This window comes from Corapipo altera, unplaced genomic scaffold (assembly GCF_003945725.1).
Source record: "Corapipo altera isolate COAL_440 unplaced genomic scaffold, ASM394572v1 2b, whole genome shotgun sequence".
NCBI lineage: Eukaryota > Metazoa > Chordata > Aves > Passeriformes > Pipridae > Corapipo > Corapipo altera.
In genome coordinates, this window is record NW_020884874.1 from 34,894,414 (window position 1) to 34,914,665 (window position 20,252).

The 20,252-nt window shown below is 45.9% G+C and overlaps 1 protein-coding gene across 1 annotated transcript in view; it reads right to left on the reverse strand.

Annotated features, from left to right (window-relative positions):
- Positions 1 to 12,000: 12,000 nt before the first annotated feature.
- The window catches only part of FRMD1 (FERM domain containing 1), a 31,828-nt gene continuing 23,576 nt past the window's right edge, over positions 12,001 to 20,252 (reverse strand). Inside the window, exons 10-13 of the mRNA XM_027634188.1 lie at positions 18,506 to 18,841; positions 18,236 to 18,364; positions 17,458 to 17,537; positions 12,001 to 15,411 (exon numbers count right to left, since the gene is read on the reverse strand). Coding sequence (XP_027489989.1) covers positions 15,124 to 15,411; positions 17,458 to 17,537; positions 18,236 to 18,364; positions 18,506 to 18,841 — 833 coding nt within the window. The 3' untranslated portion in view covers positions 12,001 to 15,123. The remainder of the gene's footprint in view (positions 15,412 to 17,457; positions 17,538 to 18,235; positions 18,365 to 18,505; positions 18,842 to 20,252) is intronic.

Genomic DNA, 20,252 nt, shown 5'->3' on the forward strand with positions numbered 1-20,252 from the left:
AGTGGTGGCAAAGCAATCTCAGGTGAGAAAGTGTCAGAGCGTAGAGTGTTAGCCTGGTAAGTGAAATGCAGGAGCAGCCAACTTCAAGCTCATTGTAGTCTCTGGACAGCTAGGCTACTAAAGCAGCCTGGATTCCAGCTCAAAGAGAGGTTGAGTGACAAGGGCTAGCCGATTCCACCAGCATCTGTAAGTAAGTTCCTCAAGTACTTTAGGGATTTGACATTTTTAAGTGTTACACAGAAATGCAACTTGTCACGAGCTGCACTTTTCTCCAGAAAAACTGCTCTTCAAAACTTTGTATTTGTTTACAATCTGTATGGTAGGGAAAAAGCAGCAATACTTATTGTTAGAGCAGAGAAATAAACCCCTCAAATATGAGCAAGTACCAAAAGGTTAAGTTTGTACATTGACATTAACTCTGCCAAATTCTGAGTATGCAACATTCCCTATTCCTGTTTTCCTTGTCAGTGTAGCCTATTGCTCAGTGTATGACCTGCACAACAGAGCATACAGGATATGCAGGGCAGGAAGGTTAACATTTTGTTCTAAGAACTTTCAGGTTTGGAATTTCCTGGGTTACAGAGATGTGATTGCTCAATCCCAGTGTCAGATGCAATGCACTGAAGGGAAGAAGGGTAAAGGTTGTAAGGGTACACAAGCAAGTAAGAGTGAAAGCTACCTAAGTCAGGAGAAGTTACTTTCAATGAAGTCCATGAGTGCATGGTGCAGCATTCAGATGGTGTCTCGGTGTACTGAAACAAGAGCACTCCCAACTACCTTCTGCCTGCTCAAGCTGGTCACTGGGTCACTGTTTTGGAGGCAGTGCTGCTCCATATAAGGAGGTGCTCTCTCCTGTCCATGATCCTTGGTGCATGGACCTTGGTGACAGTCAACACATTAACCTTCCACTGCTGGGCTCTCATGCTCCTCCCCTAGACTCCAACTATCTCCTGTGGCCATTCAGTCAGTGCTCAGCTATATCACCTTCCTCTGCACCCTAGCTGGCCGTAGGAAGCTCCACACAGTGATGTAAGGCATCACAAACCCCAGCTACCCATGGGACTGGCCTTCAGCGCCCCTCTCAAGTTTATGCTGCTGCCTTCATTGCTCCGCAGAGCAGCTGAACAGACCATTTTACCAACAGTAGCCAGAAGCCTCCACCTCTTCCTCAAAAAGCCTACCTATTATAGAAGCCAGCAAATACTAGAGAATTTGCTCTTGTGAATAGTTCAGTATTCAGCATCCTGGTTTAGTGAACAGCTAGTCAAGGAGTCAATGGCATGAAGCTTGACCAGCACGGCAGCTGCCTGAGAGGCCTAGGGTCTCATACTCCTGCCAGTGTACCCCGAACATGTTATGTAAAGCTGGAGGCAGCTTTCAAACTCCATGCACCCCTTGCCCCTGCCACCCTACTCACACATCCTCTAACCTACAGGCCAAGCACACTCTGAGAAAGCAGAAAATTTGGATTCAGTTTGACGACGAATGTTTGAGCTCCTGTCTCTCCCAGTACATGTGAATGCTCTGGCTTTTCACGACATCCAGCAGGTCTGGAGATAGGTCAGGTAAAATGGGACTCTGTCAGACCAATCCCCAAGTCCTAATAGCAGCAAGTGCTTATCTAAGGTAAAATACACACATACATGTACACACAGACTACACAAAGGTAGCAGAAGCCTAGACTTCTCTAGAATCACAAAAACCTTCAAAGTACCAGTCCAAAATTTAGCCCAAAAGTACAGTTTGGTGCCCACATTTCACTGTCAGTTTATCATTACAGATGGAATTTATCAACTGTGGTTGGTGGTTCCCTTGCAGCCAAAGAAAAGGGATGAACAGGATAGATCCACTTTCAGCAATGCCTCTGCCTCCCTAGTCTAGCAAGGGAGTCCAGGCAAAGGGTTTAGAGCCCCAACTCTGTTTGCCACAGCCAGGGGAACTGATTGCTCAAGGACCTGATTTTGAAGAACATACAGCTGCTGTGGAGGTTCTTCACTCATTTTTTTCAACCTCAATCCCTACCATACCTGCCCAGCTGTAACCTTAAGCTCTGTGGTACTAGTCCAACCCGTGTCTTTCAGCATTTGCAAATCTGTCCCCAATTCACTTGCAGCATCCAGCTTTTTGAACAGGGGAAGGCAGCATGCAGTGAGGCAGAACAGACATATGGCATAGGAGCAGCTCCCCATCAGTTCCCTGCGGAAAAAAGTCCTTACACTGCACCATTTGCAGTGAATGAATTCAAATGGGACAGACTTTTGTCTTGGCAGAACTCGCTCGTAACTTTATTACCCCATATCTATCTACACCAACTCCGGGTCCAAGCTCTCCAGCCAGCCAGATGCTTCTTATCCACCCACACACCACACACCCCCACGTGACTGCTTCCAGAGAACAGCCATGCTTCAAGCGGCTTTCCAGCTTGACCTTGTGATTCTTTTCACGCATACACTAATCTTAGCTCTGGCTAGCTCAGGACCACAACATCCTTGCTTCAGTATTTTCTTCTTCTTCTTTTATCATCCAGGTGGCTGGTGTTGTCCGTCCAGCCGCTCCTACAGTTCCCTCAGAATGTTCTACTCAGTGTCCACAGAGAACACCTCTGCTCTGAGTGGTAACACTGCAGTTCACAGCACTCTGGACCCCCTCCAGACAAGCCTCTAATCTTCCTCATCACCCGAGAACACTCTTATCAGCTGAGCCCAAGGAAGCGATGTGATTCGCAACTGCTTAGGAGTGCTGTATCTCATCATGGGGTTAAAAAAAGAAGTAATTAAACCACCCAGTGCCTTTTGCCCACTCTTAAACAAAGCCTTGACCTATGCTGACATTTGAAAACTATATATTTAATTTCCACGTGGCTTCATGTCTCAGCAGCAGCCACACCACAAAGGGAGGCTGCTCTTGGTTTTAGCCAGGCTAGAAAAACCATAATCAGCATTGGAAGGTTCACAAAAATGTTTAATTTGTTATTAAATTGCTGATTCCATTTTATGAAGCACTTTTCCAAACCTTTGCAAAACGCAAGGAACAGGCCGAATGAAGTGGTTACTGGAAAGGGCTTTTGGCTCCTGCTATGGAGAAGCAGTTGCAAGCTGATGGGCTTGCAAGTCCCTTCCAACTAGACAAAGAAGCAGCAGCATCTGCTCATGGAGGAGCAAACATGCCCAGAGTGCAGAAATGCCAAAGGTTCTGCAGCCTTTCACAAAACCAACTTGGCATTTGAGCACTCCTCTCTGCCTGTGTTCTTACCCAAGATCTCAGATGGAAAAAAACCACAGTTGAGCTCTCTTCTCCATACCCAAGAGTTTGACATTGATAAAACAAAGCATTTTGAAGAGGAGTCCAAAACTCAGTACTAGATTAAGATGATGCAATACTCAAAATTCACCTGGTTTGTTCAGTACATGACACATCTCTAACGATTTGGAGATCAGTCTTAGAAAACCTGCTGAAATGCTAGTCAAGTGACCAGCCACATTCAGATGTTGCAGTTCAAACACCAGGACCTAAATTCAGCAACAAAGAAGAGACAGCTGCTACTCCAGCTATCTGGACCAAATATTTAGCATCAGCTTTGATGGAAACAACATGGGGGAAAAAAATCCATAGTTGTCAAACTCCAGGAGCATGTGACTGGCATAAAGCTGTATTTCTGCTCATTTTCCTGGGGAACCACAGTTAAGTCAAATTATAATCCCTTTTTCTCCCAGCTCCTCTGGCTTCATCCTTGCAAGTATCCCCTCTGACACATGTTCTCTCTTGCCCTTCTTCAGGTACATGAAATTACTATCCTGGCTGGGATGAGTCAGTGCCCAGTAGTTTTAAAGGCAAGCACCAGAAGGAGTGGTTTTTTCTCCCATTTTCCTCTGGACTTTACTAATCAGTTCCTTCCCTCTAAATTTAGAAAAAAAGCCAAAAGACAAAAAACCACAAAAAACCCACACCAAACACACCAGACCAAACCAAATAAACCAAAAACACTACAACCAAAAAAGAAAAAAAAATCAAAAAACAAAAGCCACTAAAAAAAAATCCTCCACCCCATTACTGTAAGAAGTTTTGGAAGCCACACCAGAAGCTTTGAAGTTCCAAAGACAGAAGATGATAGCTCCTCCCTCACTTCAGATGTCTGGGCTTCTGCAGCATGAGCCTACTCCACCTCCTTCTGAGCACATACACATGCACACAGACTCTGCCCACTACATGTTCTGGTCTGGCATTTTGAATTACACAAGCTCCAGGATAAACACACAACCCAATTCAGAAATGGGAGCATTTTGCAGGCAGTCGACACACTAGGGAGCAGTCCTCCTCTATGCCTTACCTGTGGGCCTCCAATACTTCCAGCTCTATGTGCTTTGGCCAGGCAGCACCAATGTTCCCAGCATAATATGCATTACACGTGCTCTGACAAGTGTTTGCATTTGAGGTCCAGGTGTCCAGGCTCCTGTTCTCCTGACCCATGTCCCAAGCCCTCCCAGAGGGGCATGGCTCAGCATGGGTGGATGTATGCACACATTCAGGGGCTACTTCAAAAGGAGCTGGGGGAGGAGCCCATGCAGCTTCTGCTGGGTTTGCTGCCAAGGCTGAATCCATAAAGAATGGCTAGCTGGTGTTTAACATGCCTCCTAACACAACCAAGCTTATGCAGTCAGACCTGACAAGTTATTTCATGGTGTCTGGTTTGCACAAAGCACTTCCCAACAGAGACAGGACAAAGTTCACAACAGGCAATTCAATACTGCAGTGTCCAAACAGGGACATCTCATGGAGATGGCACACGGCTCAACACAGAGGGATGACAAACTGGGTTTTGGGAAGGTGTCAGGCAGCGCAACAGCCACTGCCGGGCTACCTCCAGCGAGGGCATCCGTAAAGGGCATCGCACCTGTGGACAGCCCCTACTGATGCTGCCTTATGGAGAAACATGTGCCCAGTCCACTGCTCTCCCAGTTTCCATCCAGAAGATAGACTTTATGCCTCTTTGTGCAAAGCTGTTGTAGATTCACCATGGGCACGTGCCAGCTGGAAATTACAGCAGCGTCTTTTGCTGCTGCTGGCTCCCTGATTCCATTAGACCCCAGAAAGACCTTGTGGTAGCAAGCCCATTACATCAGCCAAAACACTACAGCGACATACTTCTTGAACTCTTTAACTCCCCCCTTGGTTTATCTGCTAAATTCAGCATAACATTTGCAACAGCAGTGGGCAGGATGTGACTGTGATGCCAGAACACATGTACGTGCACATTCACCAGCATTAGCTCTTTTGTTTGCCCATGTGAAGGAGAGAGGACTTAGAATGGACACACTGATGTAGGCAGCATGTGATTGAAACCAACTCGCAACAGCCACTTTCAGGCTGCAAGAAACAGGCCAACAGTTTTTCAGCACAGGTAGGTCTAAGTTAAACTGTTCTACCTTAGTCCCGTGAAATCATCCTTTGCAATCCCAGCTGCAAGTCATTAGCTCAGCTCCTGTGGCATACAGACAAAAAGCGGAAGAATTGGTGAATAACAAAAACGTAGAAATGTGCAGTTGCATGGGGACAAGGAGCAGAGAAAGATAAGAAAACTATCTGCACAGTCACTGTGCAGGTCCTGGGAGGGGTCCTGAAATCCAGATAAAAACCTTCTCTGGTCAAGTTACATAGCAGGGAAATGCAACACCTGGAGAAGCTGGGAACACAGGTACTGCCTCCTGACTGTATCACCAGGACTGTATCCAGTCTGGCTGTGGAGCTTGCATGAGCAGCACCAACTGCCTTCAGCCAGGTCACCTTTTTGGGGAGGCCAGCCAAGCACTCAGGATACCAACACCCCCAAGTGCTCTGTGAGAGCCAGAGAGGGTTACACACTACCAGGCAGGCCCCACTAGGACCTGTGTACGTGGCCAGGCATGGATGCCTGCAGCCAGCTGTGCTCTGGGCCACACACAACGTCACAGTCACAGGACAGTGTGGTGATGGGAAGCCTGAAGGCAAGGAGACATGCCACCACAGGCACAAGAAAGCAAAAGAATCCAGCCTCCAAGAAGGCCAGTGACTTTTGGACACCATCTACCTCCCAGAAGGGGTGGAAAGAGAAAAAGAGAAAAGGGCACAGAGTCTTGAGGGAGCTCTGATAAAGGTCTGACAAGCACAGAGATAGTGGAGATGTGGTGACACTGACTCATACAATGTTAACTCATTGAAGCCCTGGAAACAACCCTGGGAGTTCAGATTTCATTGGCACTTTGCGCGAGGCAGCTCAAGTCTCATTTTTAGCGCTAGATTTTGCCAGACCATGGCAAGAGTTTCAGCTGAGGCACCTGTTTTTGACAGAGCAGGTCTGAGAGTCTCCTGGGGAAGTCCTGTGGTGTCTCCCACTCGCACTCACCAAGTGGCACTGCCACTAGGTCAGTCCCTGCAGATGTCCCACTGCCACATCCCGAGCTGCCACCTTCACTCTGCTGCTCACACTGCCAGGCATCTGGGGCCCACAGCCAGACGTCACTGCTCCCAGGAGGTCAGACTAGCAATCACAGCACATGTACCCCTGGAGAGGATACTGTTGGACAACTGACACGTGTGAAGCCAAGATATTCTCCAGCTTGAGAGACCAGGAGTGCAGAGCTGTTCTCCCAGGAGAATACCAAGCTCCAGGTAAGATGAGGGACACAGATGAAATAAAATTAGGGCAGTCAGAGATAGAATAAGCCCTGTCCTAATGATGCAGTAAGAACAGAAGACTTAACAAGGTCCTGATGAGTTACTGCTGCCCTTACCCATGTCATTGCTACCTGCAGTCCTTGCAAGTTATTCCTTACACCAGCACATTACAGGGAAAAGACAGCAGCTTCACCATTAGGATGCACCAGACAGGAGGAAGGTAGAAGCAATTTCCATCCCAGCAACTTGTAGGTTATGGCTCCTACAGTGAACATTTGGGAAAGACTGAGAGGCAAACAAGCCCTACCCCATTACCCCAGCAAGGCTTTCCTTAATTCTCTCCTGGGTAGCTCATCCACAGGATGACATCCAAGCCTTCTGGTAACTTCTTCCAGAGCATCTGTTGAGACCTTCTCCTCAGAAGAGAACTGATTTCCTATACTTTGATTGCCCTCCTCTGTAGCACTCCCCACATGGACCTGCTACCAGCTGCAGCAAGGTAAACACCTGATCCACCCTTTAAGGGCCCTGCCCTGAGGCAGAGGAGACCAGCTTAGGGACACCATAAACCACCTCATGCTCCTCCACACCTAAGATGTCACCACTGAAGCAGCTGTCCCTGCTGTCACTGACTTGTGGGGCTCTCCATTTTATCCATTCATCCTCAAATGGTAAGAAATTGTACTTGGAGCTTTGCAGGCACTTGCCTGGAGTTAGAGAGGCAACTCTGGGCCTCAGTACTGCCTTGATGAAGCAGACCCAGATTCAGGCAGTAGCAGTCTGGAGTAGCAGCTTTGAGGAGTCTTTAAAGGTTGTTAATCTTAAAGATTCTCAGTTGTCTCAAAGCTCAGCTACTGCCTGGGCAGTGTCCTTGAGAAAAGCAGCCTGCAAGGGCTCCTACCCGCCTGCGTTCATTCTGAAAACAGGATAAAAACAGCATTGTGGCTGTGGCAACATGCTTGCCCTATATTTTTCAGCAGCAATTCTCAAAATGTTTGATCTCAATTTGGTTTGTGTTGAAGCAGATTGGAAAGCAACGGTTTGTACCCTCTCTGTTATTTGCAGAGCACATGTTAAGCAAAACCATACCAAGTTGCTCCCACAGCAAACCCTGCCACTCATCCTCTTGCAAGACGTGGCCAGCTGAATGCCAGTGCTGGCAGCCAGGCTGGGCTGGGACTGGCTGGGGCACAGCTTCTCCAGAGGTGGTGTCCACACTCTCAGCCTCAAGGCATTGCATAAGCATGAGTTTGGATCTAGATGTTTAAAAACTCACCTGTACTTGGGGCTCTCTATTGCTCTTCTGGCCTGGGCCCTTTGAGCACTCCTACTGCCAAATTTTCCCTTCATCAGGTATGCTAAGAAGCTTTATCTGTTTTTCTTATTACAAGGTGTGAGCCTTATGCTAAAGCATGACTCGGGAAGCTGGGCTTTACAAAGAAAACCTAGAACACTGCAACACCTGCAAGAAATGCAGTCAAACTTGGCAATACTAACATTATCACCCTGCCCCCAGGTGCTTCACCTGCCTTAATACCCATTCTGGTGACTGGCATGTCCTTCCTGACCATCCCAAGAACAGGAGCTCCCAAAAATGCATTGCATAATCCATTAGCACTTTAACATAGGAATTATGGGAGTCCTCTGTTCATGTCTGATTAAAAAGACAACAGGCAGAAAGTTTGCATTAGCCACAGAAAGACCATATGGGCTGAAAACCCTCCCTGATTGCAGCAGCAGTGAACTGTGTGTGCCAGAGAAGAGGAGCAAGACACTGCTGGTTTTGCTGGTCCTGCAAACACAGAAAGCTAAGGATCCACTTCAGGGGACAATATAGATAAAACCCAGGCTAGCTTCCCATGCTTCCTCCACACACAGTGAGTCATTTAACCCAAAATATAGGAGCACAGCTTACAAGCCAGGCAAGAAAGATTTCAATACCACTGCCAGGAACAAAAATATACTGTAGCACAGACCTTATTTCCTGTGGTGGGTACCCCAGAACAGGGCAAAAAGCCTCCTCGCTCTCATCCCCTGAAGTTACACAGGGAGCAGAGAGAAGTACCAGCTTTGTACAGCACATGATTTTGCTCAGGAATCTGCATCCCAATAGCCAGAGCTCTTTTGAATGCACTTGTGTCTGAGAGGGTGCAGAAGGGAGGGTAACCTCAGAGCCTGTATCCAGCAGAAGAGCAAGTCTTCCAGCCTGAAAGCCTTTGATTAGAGAGCGAGCCACAGTCAAGGCTTCATTCTCTATTAGGGAATGTGGATGTGGGAATCATTATTCTCTGTTGCCATGATTTCAACCAGCTCAGGGTATTTGTTAGCTGGTTGCAGAAAAGGGGTTGAGTACTTTCTGTGGCTAATGCAAAGTAATTTTTCCTACACTGAATATTCTACTTTTTCTAAAGTGGTATTTTCCACATGGTGGCTTGAGATTGAAGGCTTCTAGCATATGCCATATTCAATTATCTCATTACATATTGAGAACATAAGTGACTGGAGAAAGAAAAATAAAGATTGGTATAGACATATTTATGAGATTTAAAATAAAAATGTGAGGTTTCTATTTCCAGGAATAAAAATAAAGCAGAATTTTAAAATACCACAGCTATGCTCTTCAATGGCCCATACTCAGCTGCTCCTGCAGTCTACCAGAAAGGATAAATATGATTTTTGATCATTACATGTCTGTGGTAGAACAACAGACTTTTCATGCAGGGTTGCTACATGGATCTTACTCTAACAACTACAATCTCCTCCTTGCAGAGCCAAATTCAGGGTTCAGAAGGAAAGATACAGCCAGTGTCTGGCTGACCAGGAGCATGAAAATGCAGCATGGCTATGGGCTGGAGTGTGCCCCTAAAAAACAAGCTTGAGGAACATGCCAGCAAAGGAAGGATGGGAACTACTCTGAAGTGGGTTTACTCTATAAAATGTTTGCATGAGAGAACTGAAATCATATCATCCATGGGGAAGGAAAATCCTTCACATACATTTCTCCATCATCCCATCACTTCCTCCAGTCCATCCCTGCTGACCAAAGGCACCTTGCTGAAACCAGATTCACCCTTTCCTCTGTTTCCCTCCTGGTGAAGCCCAGCACCAGCCACGGCTACCACAGAATGTGCCATGCCAGGAATGTGCTGTGCAAGAGGTACCCAGTACCTGTGCAGTGCCTTGCCAAGCTGTGGGCTCAGCCACTCTGGCAGCTGCCCCAGCTGCAACTGGGCTGAAGGCAAGGACAAAAGGGCCCAATTGTGACAAGACAGCAGCCCAAAACTAATATTCAGCTCCCCAAGGAGGTCGTGGAAGTGGAGCTGGGCAGTGGGCAAGTGGTTGCAAACATGCTCAGATGTCATTAAAAATTCAGCACAGAATTAAAAATTCAGTACATCTAACTTCTCGGGTGCAGCTAGGGGAAATACCCAGTGATGCTGCTCTGACACTGCAGAGGTTCTGCAGAAAAGATGCTCACCCTGAGCACAGGTAGCTCGATGAGGAAAGAAAAACTGCCTCACTGAGTAGTACCCAAGGCTCGTCTACCCCTGTCCTGCCTCCAGCGATGGCCCCACGCATGACACTGAAGGCAGCTACAGCCACAGACCTGGCACAACACACACAGAGCCATGCTGCCTCAGCTATCACCTCTCAGGCTACAACTGCCCCAGCCTCTGGGACTTACCATCCCATTGAATGAGCGTGTCTTCCATAAACCAAGTTGCCTGGGGTGGTTCTGCACTTACATCGACATTTCACAGCTGGAGCATCCCATGCCAAGGATTACCAGAGGCTTTCTCCCCAGTGCAGTTTAGGCATACTGCCCTGCACGCAGGAGCTGGACGACATGCTGCACCCGTGACCTGGAACCACTTCATACACTTTTTGTGCGGGACTCAGGCACACCTGCTGGCCACCGCCAGCTTTGGACTCTGCTAGCCCGAAACCCGCTCCCCCGGTGCCCCCCGTCCCACAGCCGGCCCATGCCCGTGTCCCGGGGGCGGCAGGCAGTCTGGGCCCGCAGTGTGTTGGCAGAGGCTGCCCGAGGGGTGTCCCCCGGCTGCTCAAGGCAGGCGCACCCCGGCACCCCTCGGCCGCCCGGAGACCCGGCGGGCAGCGCCGCCCCGGGGCCGCCGCGCTCCTCGGGCGCCGCCCCGCGGCCGGGCCCGGCAGTGCCGCCACACGGCGCGGGCACCTTGTCGTGCCCCATTTCACCCCGCTGCCGCCAAGGGAAACCTCAAGGGGGCTATATCGGCCTTCAGTGTCTCAGGCCCCACTGCCAAGAACTCCACTGAGGAACTGCTCTCACTTCACCCGGAATACCTGGGTTGTCTTACCCGTCAGCTTTCGCACCGTGCCCCCATGCAGTTCCCACACCTGGCATTCCTCACAGATCCAGCGCAGTAACCACACCGCCCCCCTCCCACGCCGTACCGCTTTACTGAACCCAAACAAGATTTGTCGGTACCATGAGAAGCCTCACCTTCAGAAACAGAGTCATTCCATTAATTCTGGTCAGCAGCGTTCCGCCTAGTGGGCAAGAAAGTACTATAACTTGCCAAGCAAAGAAACAAAGAGAAGTGACAAAGCCCTTCAAATTCAGGTGACTTAATATTTGCCTGTTATTTTTACCTCCACAGAAAGCTCCATGAGTTATCAAACCACCTCCTTCCAGCATCCCCAAACCAAAGATGGATGAGTCTCTAGTCCTTGAAAATCTATTTACTGGAAACATAGCAGGTGCTGGAGAGAAATATGAAGTACAAGAAGGGATGTCATAAGAATAAGGGCAACATAATAACAAAGTCTATAAAAAGCAATTTTTTTTTCAGAATGCTAGCTTTGATGGTCCATAACATATTCAGAGGAAAGTAAGAAAACAAACAACAAACAAGTGTCCCCCCAGCCATCAAGCTTCTTCAAGAAGAGATCCAAATAGTCATACTATGGCACTCGTTCATAGATTTACAACCCAAGAAAAGAAAACTTTCCTTTATCCATGCCAGACTCCAGACCAGCAGGTTAGGTAACTTTGGCAGAGTGCTGCTTTTCAGCAGCACTTCGAATCATGTGGGCTAGTGTGCCTGTCCTTGGAGGCAGCCCACAGATGATGCTGACAGGATCTCTCTACACCCTTGAGAGTTCACACGCTTGGTTTTCTTGAATAACCACCACAAGCAGCTTAACTTGTCTCTTCAGTTAGATTCAGCTCCCATTAGTGTCCCGCTGACTCCAACCTGCTCAACTGGGTTCTTAATACCTGACAGAGGCCCCTTTGGCACTGTACTACTGAGAATGGCAGGGAGGAACAGGAGTTCTGACTCCAGTGCCTCTGGGTTTGTCATCACAAGTAAAGCTCATATGGATTACAGTCTGGCAGCAAATTAATTTCTACAACCTATCTCAAATTGAAGACATCATTGGACACCACCCTCCTAGGACGCAAAAAAAAAAAAAAAAGCTACACAACCACCTTTTTCTATCCATACTTTATTGCAGGTGTACATATAATTATTTTTATTTTAAACAAGAAATTCCTTTCATGGAAAGGAGAAACTTTTACCATTAAAATAGAGTGATTATAACACAAGTATTTTACAAATATGTACAAATATTGGCAGCTAGTTTCTAACTGATAAATGTTTACACACTAATGTCTACCAAACTATCAAACCCAAAAATAAAAAGAGACCTTCTAAATCCAAATACAAACAAACAAACAAAATCTACTACTAGCAGAAACAGGTGTGGGGTTTTTTTGATATGAATACAAAAAATTGCATAATAGATATTCACAGTGCTTGGAAGATATTCATTCTCAGTCTACACACAAAAGCGTCTGGTCTCCCCTTCATATGCATATATCACTTATAGTAGTGGAGGAGTCTGCACACACCACAGAGAGAAGATGGCCAGACCTGTAGAATTTGCCTTCCCCACCAGCCATGAATAAATACAGGTACATACAAGGCAGTGGATGCTCATGCAAGTCAATTACACTGTTTTCAGGCATTGGTGTATTTTGTAACCAGTGGCAGCAGCATTACAGCACTTCACCAAATCCTTTGGAAGCCTGGTAACTGTAAAATGAGAATACCAAGCTGCCTGGTGACAATAAACACTTCAGTGGTTAGGTTGAAGGAGGTGTGGGCGTGATTGTCTTTGAGACAAGCGTGCACACGGTGCACATGCATTTTATGACAGTTTTCCAAACAACTACGCGCACTGATTTTTGACCTTTTTGTCTTGTGATCGACCACTGCTAGAACCACAAGTAACCATAGGAGAGTTTAGCACAGCTGTTGCTCCAGACCCCACCCCCCCACTGTTTCCACAGACAGATGGGCATTGCTGCAGTAAGACCCATGGCTCCAGCTCTGCAGCGGCTGCAAAAGCAAGGCTCTTGCACTGCTGCAAGGCTGCTCCCTGCAGTGCAGCCACTGGCCTCCTGGACCCTGGCTGTGCCCATCCCCCATGGCTTATAGCCAAACAGGACCCAGGTAACAGGGAGCAACAGACAGCGGGAGGCTTGACTGGACTGCTCAAGAGCAGACAGCCAGATTTACTTTATCCATTTAGATCCATTTAGGAGAGTTTATTTTGGATGCAGTAAGCATACCTCAAGTACTTTGTAAAGGCATTTTGGCTTTGTTTGGAAGAAAGGAAAAGAGGCTACAGTGAACACACAGTTCCTAATTGTTCATTACAAAAAGAAAGAACAGCATGATCAAAGAGGGCACAGTCAATTAAGTCATGGCTGCAGTGAGTCTGTGTCCACCGTTCATTCCTCAAGCGCACAGCTAGGGTTTAGTGCTGGATTCATCTCAGAAGAAGTACAGCCCTTGATGCCACTTCAGCAAATGCAGAGGCACCTGTGTGCTCTGTCTCTACACCACACTTGCATAGAAATAGTAAGATGATGACAGCTTATGGGAATGCAATCTACCATACAACTACTAAGTTTGCAAGCCCGCCATCAAAGCAGCAGCTCAAACCTTCCTCATCGTGGTCTGGCTTTCCTATCCCTCCTCTGCACAACACACACTTCCTCAACCAGCAGAATAGCATCCCTTGGCTTTTAGAATTTGCCAAAACACATCTGCAAGGTTGTCAAAAGCTGGGCAGAGGTTACACATACCTTCAAGTACAAGCTTCTGAAATGCTGTGAATTGATGAGGGGAGGAGGTACTGGGGAAAGATAGGGGAGGAAATCAAACATATGTTTATTTGTATCTAACAAGGTAGCAGGATATTTTCCACACCAAATGCCTGAATCAAGCGTCATTATTATTATTTTCCTAGTGAGAGCCAGCACAGCCAGCTCCACCACTCTCAAGATCACCAAACAAGTACCCTTAGTCTGGCACACAAACAGCCTACACTTCCACCATCATCAGCCCTGCAGCACCACACACACATATTTGCATGACCTATCCATGACTAAGTGGGACACAGTCACTCTGTCTGTCCTTACAAAGAAACTTTCTCCAGTCCATACTTGTCTTCTAAGCAGAGGAAAAAATTCTAAGGAACAGATTTATTAAAAACAACAACAAAACAAGAATCACATAAAAGTATGAATCAAAGTAAGGAGTGATCATGTCCGGACAAATTCTCCAGTCACACTCCTGTCTTCAAAAGCCAGTCAATTAACACTCTTAACTTGTCTTCTGTACTCTCAGAAGCAGCCAAGTCATTTGTTTTATCCTCTCCCCATCTCCCCAAGGATATAAGCATTTATTTATCAATCTGCATCACAGCAATACTAGACAGCTGAGAGACAGTTCCATTTGTTGCAGTAAATTTAAAAAAAAAAGGCCGCACATTGTATTTGGCTGGATGCTTACAACAAAACAAAACAACAACAACAAAGAAAAGAGGAATAAACTCCTGGCAGAGCAGGTCTTGCTCCCAGTGAAGCAAATAGGCAACTTGCACTCATTATAACAGAAACAGGCCAGACACTTCCATACACAGCCCTCCAAATGTGCTCAGAGTATATCCTGGCCTGACAGCTGTTGGCAGTGTTGCAGCACCACAGACTCAAGACAGCCAAACTATCTGTACACTAGCATTAACAGACATGGACCACAAGAGAAAGGCAGGAAGATAAACTGACATAGACTTTAAATTTCTTTCTGATTAATCCATTTAGACAGAGTTTGCTTTACTAAGCTCAGCATCAGTTTTGGTCCACTGTTTTTTGGTTTTTATGTTGGTTGTGTCACTGCTAATAGTGCAAACCACTTCCATTTTCTGCTCAGACAGACACTTCCAATGTCAACGTTAAGTGCTACACTCGTTGATTTGCCCTGTAGTCAGGTCTGCAGAAGTGATGTCACTTCCTGATACGAAGCTGAATAACAAAACCGTTCACAATCTTCTGCAAGAACCAGAGTGACATCATGCGTGTTAATGAGGTATATATTTCCATAATGAGCTGTTTCCTGGTATGGAAGAGCTCCAATCTCATTATACCACAAACTCCTCTGGGAGCTGATCCTCTCCCAGAAGATCTAAGGAGAGGCAGTTCATGGACCGCTTCCCATAAAGGGCAGACTTGGTTTTGCAGTCTGCTGTGGAATAAACACAGCCATAGATAGACAGCTTATCCTCCAGGCTGCAGCCAAACGTGTAGCTGTGGGACGTGTCTGAAGACAGTGTGGCACTTAGTGGCGGGTGCTGGTGCTTGTAAAGGCGGATGTCATCCAAACTCTGGCTGTGCTGGTCCATGCAGCTCCTGATTTTGGGCGATCTGACCTGCCAGTTCAGCAAGACATACACGAGTAAAAACAATGAACTCATAAACAGACTAAGGATTCTATGCATGCTACAAATTTTCCAAAATTGTTCTTCCATTCTTTCAAAAGAGCCCCACCAGCCTTCTGAAGGATGTTGGCTTAATGAAGAAACTGTGAACCATTAAAAATTTACAAGTGCATTAAGCTGCCTTATCATGTTGAGCCAGATTCTGATCTGTTTGCACTGTGTTTTCAGTGTCCAATACAATGGATGAAACACTTGACAGATACTGACACCTGAATGACCTGACACTTCTTGGCAGATCCATGCAGTCATCCTCAAATGGACAAACTGCATTTAAAACAAAACTACCCCAAGTGCTTGAACACACTGAGTTAAGTCTATTGACCTGAAAGGAAGGTTCAAAAGGCAACCATACAAACCAATGGGTTACCTTGTCCAGTAATTGCAACAGAGTTTCACTACATAACATCATTCTCCAAACAGGAGCAACAAATCAGCAGGAATTCCTAGAGGCAGCATCTTGCTATACAAGCTGCAATGAGTCAGACTCTGTGAAGGAATTATTGACCATTTGAGACATTTCCAACTTCACCACTTGTTTCTTGTCTTGCTCTGCCTCTTTAATAGTCACCTCCTAAATGCTGATAATAAGGCTGATTTCAGGAGTATCATTTTGAAACCAAGACACTTCTTTTGCACCACAGAAAACTTCCTCCCAGTATCACTTCTCTCACCACAATAGGAAGGCCATTAAAAAACCACCCCGAAGGAAACCCTGTGCTGGCTCAGCTGTACTCCCAGAAACAGGATTATGTTGCATGGTTCTGTTAATGCTAAGGAAACCCTGCAGCATTTAGTTACATGGCCTTGTAAGAAAGGTTTTGGTGGTTTTGTAAGGAGGCACCTAATATTTGATGCATAAAAGTGGCAGCCAGGTCTTTGCAATTGTATAAAAGTGTTGATCAGAAACATTTTTATAAAACAGGTGCCTCCCAGTCAAGTAACAGAGTAAGCATGTGTTGGTAACAGCAGTAACTTTAAAAATATTATCTTAAGCAAGATGCCTACTTCCAGCCTTGAGCTCTTAAGCCGTCAACTCAAATATAGGCATAAGTTCACTATGATTTGTACTGCATGGTCTTTAGCTTTGGAAAAAATAACCAAGATTTTATTCAAATCTACTATAGCACTTTACAGACTATTTTGCTGATAAGTGAAAATTTCTTATTACTTTTGACTGGGTCCAGGAAGAAACATGAAATAATACTAAAAAAAAAAAAAAGTCCTAAGAAGTGATTGAAATCCTTGTTCAGATATTTACAATTCTTTCAACAGATAATGCCAGTTTGGATTCAGAGAGAAAAGAAAATGTGGAGGCTTTTTTTTCTGTTTGTTTTCCAAAACTCCACAACATTTCTACCCCAGTGGATGCAGCTATACTTTGAAAAGAGGCCTTCAAAAGACATTTTAATAAGACTTTTCCAAACAAAACTTATTAAACTATGTACTTTACTATATATAATTGCCCTTTCTCAAATGTTTGATGGAAAGAAAACTTCGACAACAAAGACTTCAGCACACACAGAGTATAATCACACAAATGATATAATAATTAGAGCCTGAACATCTAGTTTTGCCCCAATGTGATTTACTTCTGGCTTCAGGAGCAGGAAGATGATTAAGTTTGCAACCCACACCCAAACTGCATGGATGGTCTTTGCTCTGTAATCCACTGAAAATCTGGAAGTGGTTGATTTTCCATTTCCCATCCAGAAACCTAAGGTAGACAATAACTGGCTTGCAAGATTTCCTCACTGATTGTTCCAAACCTCTCTATAGTATTCTGAACCCAATGCTGCTCTCATCCTATTCCTGAGAGGAGCAGCAGGCCAACAGCTGGTTTTGATTACACCACTTAAAAATGAGTCAAATCCAGACCAATTCAGGTCACCTGATTTACAGCTGTCTCCATTACACTAGACCTTGGTTCAATGCCCACGCACATGCCAGACTCTCCTGCTGAGCACCCCCCTCCCTTACCTGGTGAAGGGATTCCACGCTTTGGCCTCTCATTTTGATTAGCGTGACTTGCACCACAGACAGCGATCCATGATTTATAGCTGTAAAGAAGAAGGAGAAAGGGAAAAGCAATGCAAGTTTGAGGTTTTGTGGGCTGCAGAAAAGGGAAGTTGTTCTCACAGGCCACATTCAATCCCTGCTATCCTCTAAATATAAATATGCATCAGTAAGCACCCTCAGTGCTCCAGGAATTTTGCTCACAAGTGCTCCTTTTCACCTCTAAAGATCAGTATTTAAAAACTTTCAAGAAAACAGTTTCTCACCAACATGTCCCATTTTCACCCATCTTGCTTTACTATAAAGGCTGTACATCTTAAGGCCAGACAGCTCCTGTGTGATCCTGTATCACAAGCCACAAAACTTTACCTATGAATTCCTGTAACTAGCCCATTTTTCTGTGGTTGAACCCCTTGGCTGTTTTGTGGTAATCAAAATTTTAAAGCAAATTACTTCACTAAAAAAGATTTACCTCAGTTATCTTTTGGTCACTAACTGAATATAAACTTGGCACATTTGGAGAAGGGAGACTTTGAGGAGCACAAAGAAGAGCAGCACTGTACAACACGGAATGCTGCCCTTTAACCTCTAGATGAGCTGACTGCAAATCCTGTTGAAGAAGGCAGTAAGTAGCACTGGCAGTTGTTTGGAAGAAGGTAACGGTTTTCTTAGGTCCCTCAGATTATGCCTGTTGCTAGAGCCTTAAAGAACAGCACTGAGCAGTACCAGAACGCCATCTCACCTTGGCAGCTAGCAGTATCTAGAGGCAGAGATTCAACAGATTCTCCCACAGTGGCCTCCTCTAACTGGTCTCCCTCTAAAGGCTCATCTACAGGCATCTCCTCTGGCTCATCTACTGCCAGCTCAAGCTCTAGGAGAAAGAGAGCAGCAGGAGAATGGTTAGCATTACACTTGTGCTCCAAGCTGCTGTACAGACTCTTTACTTTCCATTCTCCTGCAGGAGAAGACAAAAGTGGGCTTAGAAGTCACTCCACGTCTCCAAATTCTTTACCATCATCCCGAGTGTCATCATCAGCCCGCTGTTTGCTGCCAATGTCAATGCCAGAGCTACCATAGCTGATGGTTGAGCTGCAAGATTTCTCTTTCCTATGCACCCGGTCAATGCTGAAGGGCTCATCCACCGACATTTCCACTGACACCCGGTGCCTGGAGTCAGCCTCGATGCCCGATGTGTGAGAGCTGCCATGGCTTCCTGTGGACTGGCGTGAGAGACGGTTATCCCTCTGGCTGCCCCCGCTGCTCCCGCTACCACGGGAGTTCTTGTCACATGGGTCCAGGTCCATGTCTAGTGTGTCACTGATGTACGACTCTCGGTAGCGCTTCTTCTCTGGGGAAGAAAGAAGAGAGAAACCAGTGGGAACTTTATGCAAGACCAAAGGAAGGGCAGCAAAAATATTCAGTAAGTTCTGGGACTGGCACAACCTCATAACTAAGGAACAACTCCTGCAGCTACTGAACAAACAGAGGGACAGTTTTGTATTTTGTTTGCTCAGCAGATACTGGGATGCCCAGCTGGTTGTAAAAGAATTAGTCATATTCGCAGTAAACCAGCAAGTTCTGAATTAGAACAGGCAGGTAGAGCCAGTTATGATACAGAAAACAGCAGGTTCCACAGTGAAGAAAAGGTCAACTAAAAATAAACAAACAAACAAAAAAGAAAGTGGCTTACTTAGCTAACTTAAGTGCTCAATCTTTAAAACCAGATGCATTGGTTGACTCTTGAAATGGTCACCAACATGTGGAATCAGCGAAGAACAGAATCCCCATAGTTGGTGTTAATTAATGATTTATTATTTCTCCCATGGTTTATATGTGCTGACGGTGGTCAAAAAGTCCATGAGACCCTAAGAGACACAAAACCACCTAGGGCCTTTTGCCCACAGGCACACATGATCAATGAGCCTTTCTACAGGTGACTTGCACATGCCACTGTTTCCGCCTGCACAGCTCAAGACTACTGTTGTTACCCCACTGAAGGGAAAAAGAAAGAACCAAGCTAGATGAGACCAAGGGCTGCCTTGCCCTGTACACTGATTCCATACAACTAGAGATCACCATTTCAGAGATTGATGTAAGCTCCTTAGAATTAGTTGAGATGAGCAAGAACCAGAAAAGTTTCTTCCCGAGATCTACCTGGAAGGAGTCAGCCTATGTCCTTGGACAAGAGGACCAGCTACTCTTTGACTGCTACTGACCTTGAAGGCAACAATACAAGGTTTACAATTCAGAGAAGACAAAGTATCAGTGGACAATACCAGGAACAGCAGTCAGGAAAGAAATAGGAGAAAAAAGCATTCAGGTGAAGGGTAGAGGGAAGAGGACACAATCGTATGAAAGAAGGGCTATGTAATGCATTTAAAACAGCCACCAGGAAGAGAGAGGTAGGCTGAGAAGTTGTAGGAAAGCCAGCTTGCAGAGCTGGAAAATGAAAGGGGGTGAGCTGGGAGGTGATGAGGTGAATGAAGTTTGTCTGCAAGGATACTAGGGAGTATTCTTTCGTGTCAAATCACCATTCCTACACTTACCCTACAGGGACCCCATCAGAAAAGACAAATTCTGGGAACCCTGATCTGCTCTCAGGCTGTTTCTGGCACCTGCAACTCCTAACTTTTAACTGGATGACACTACAGACTAAATTGTGTGCAGTGTTTAGTAAAGGGCTCTAAAAAAATTAAGACACAGGCTTCTGCTTGAACACAAGATGATTTCATTCCAATGGAAAGCTTTTTATTTAAAAT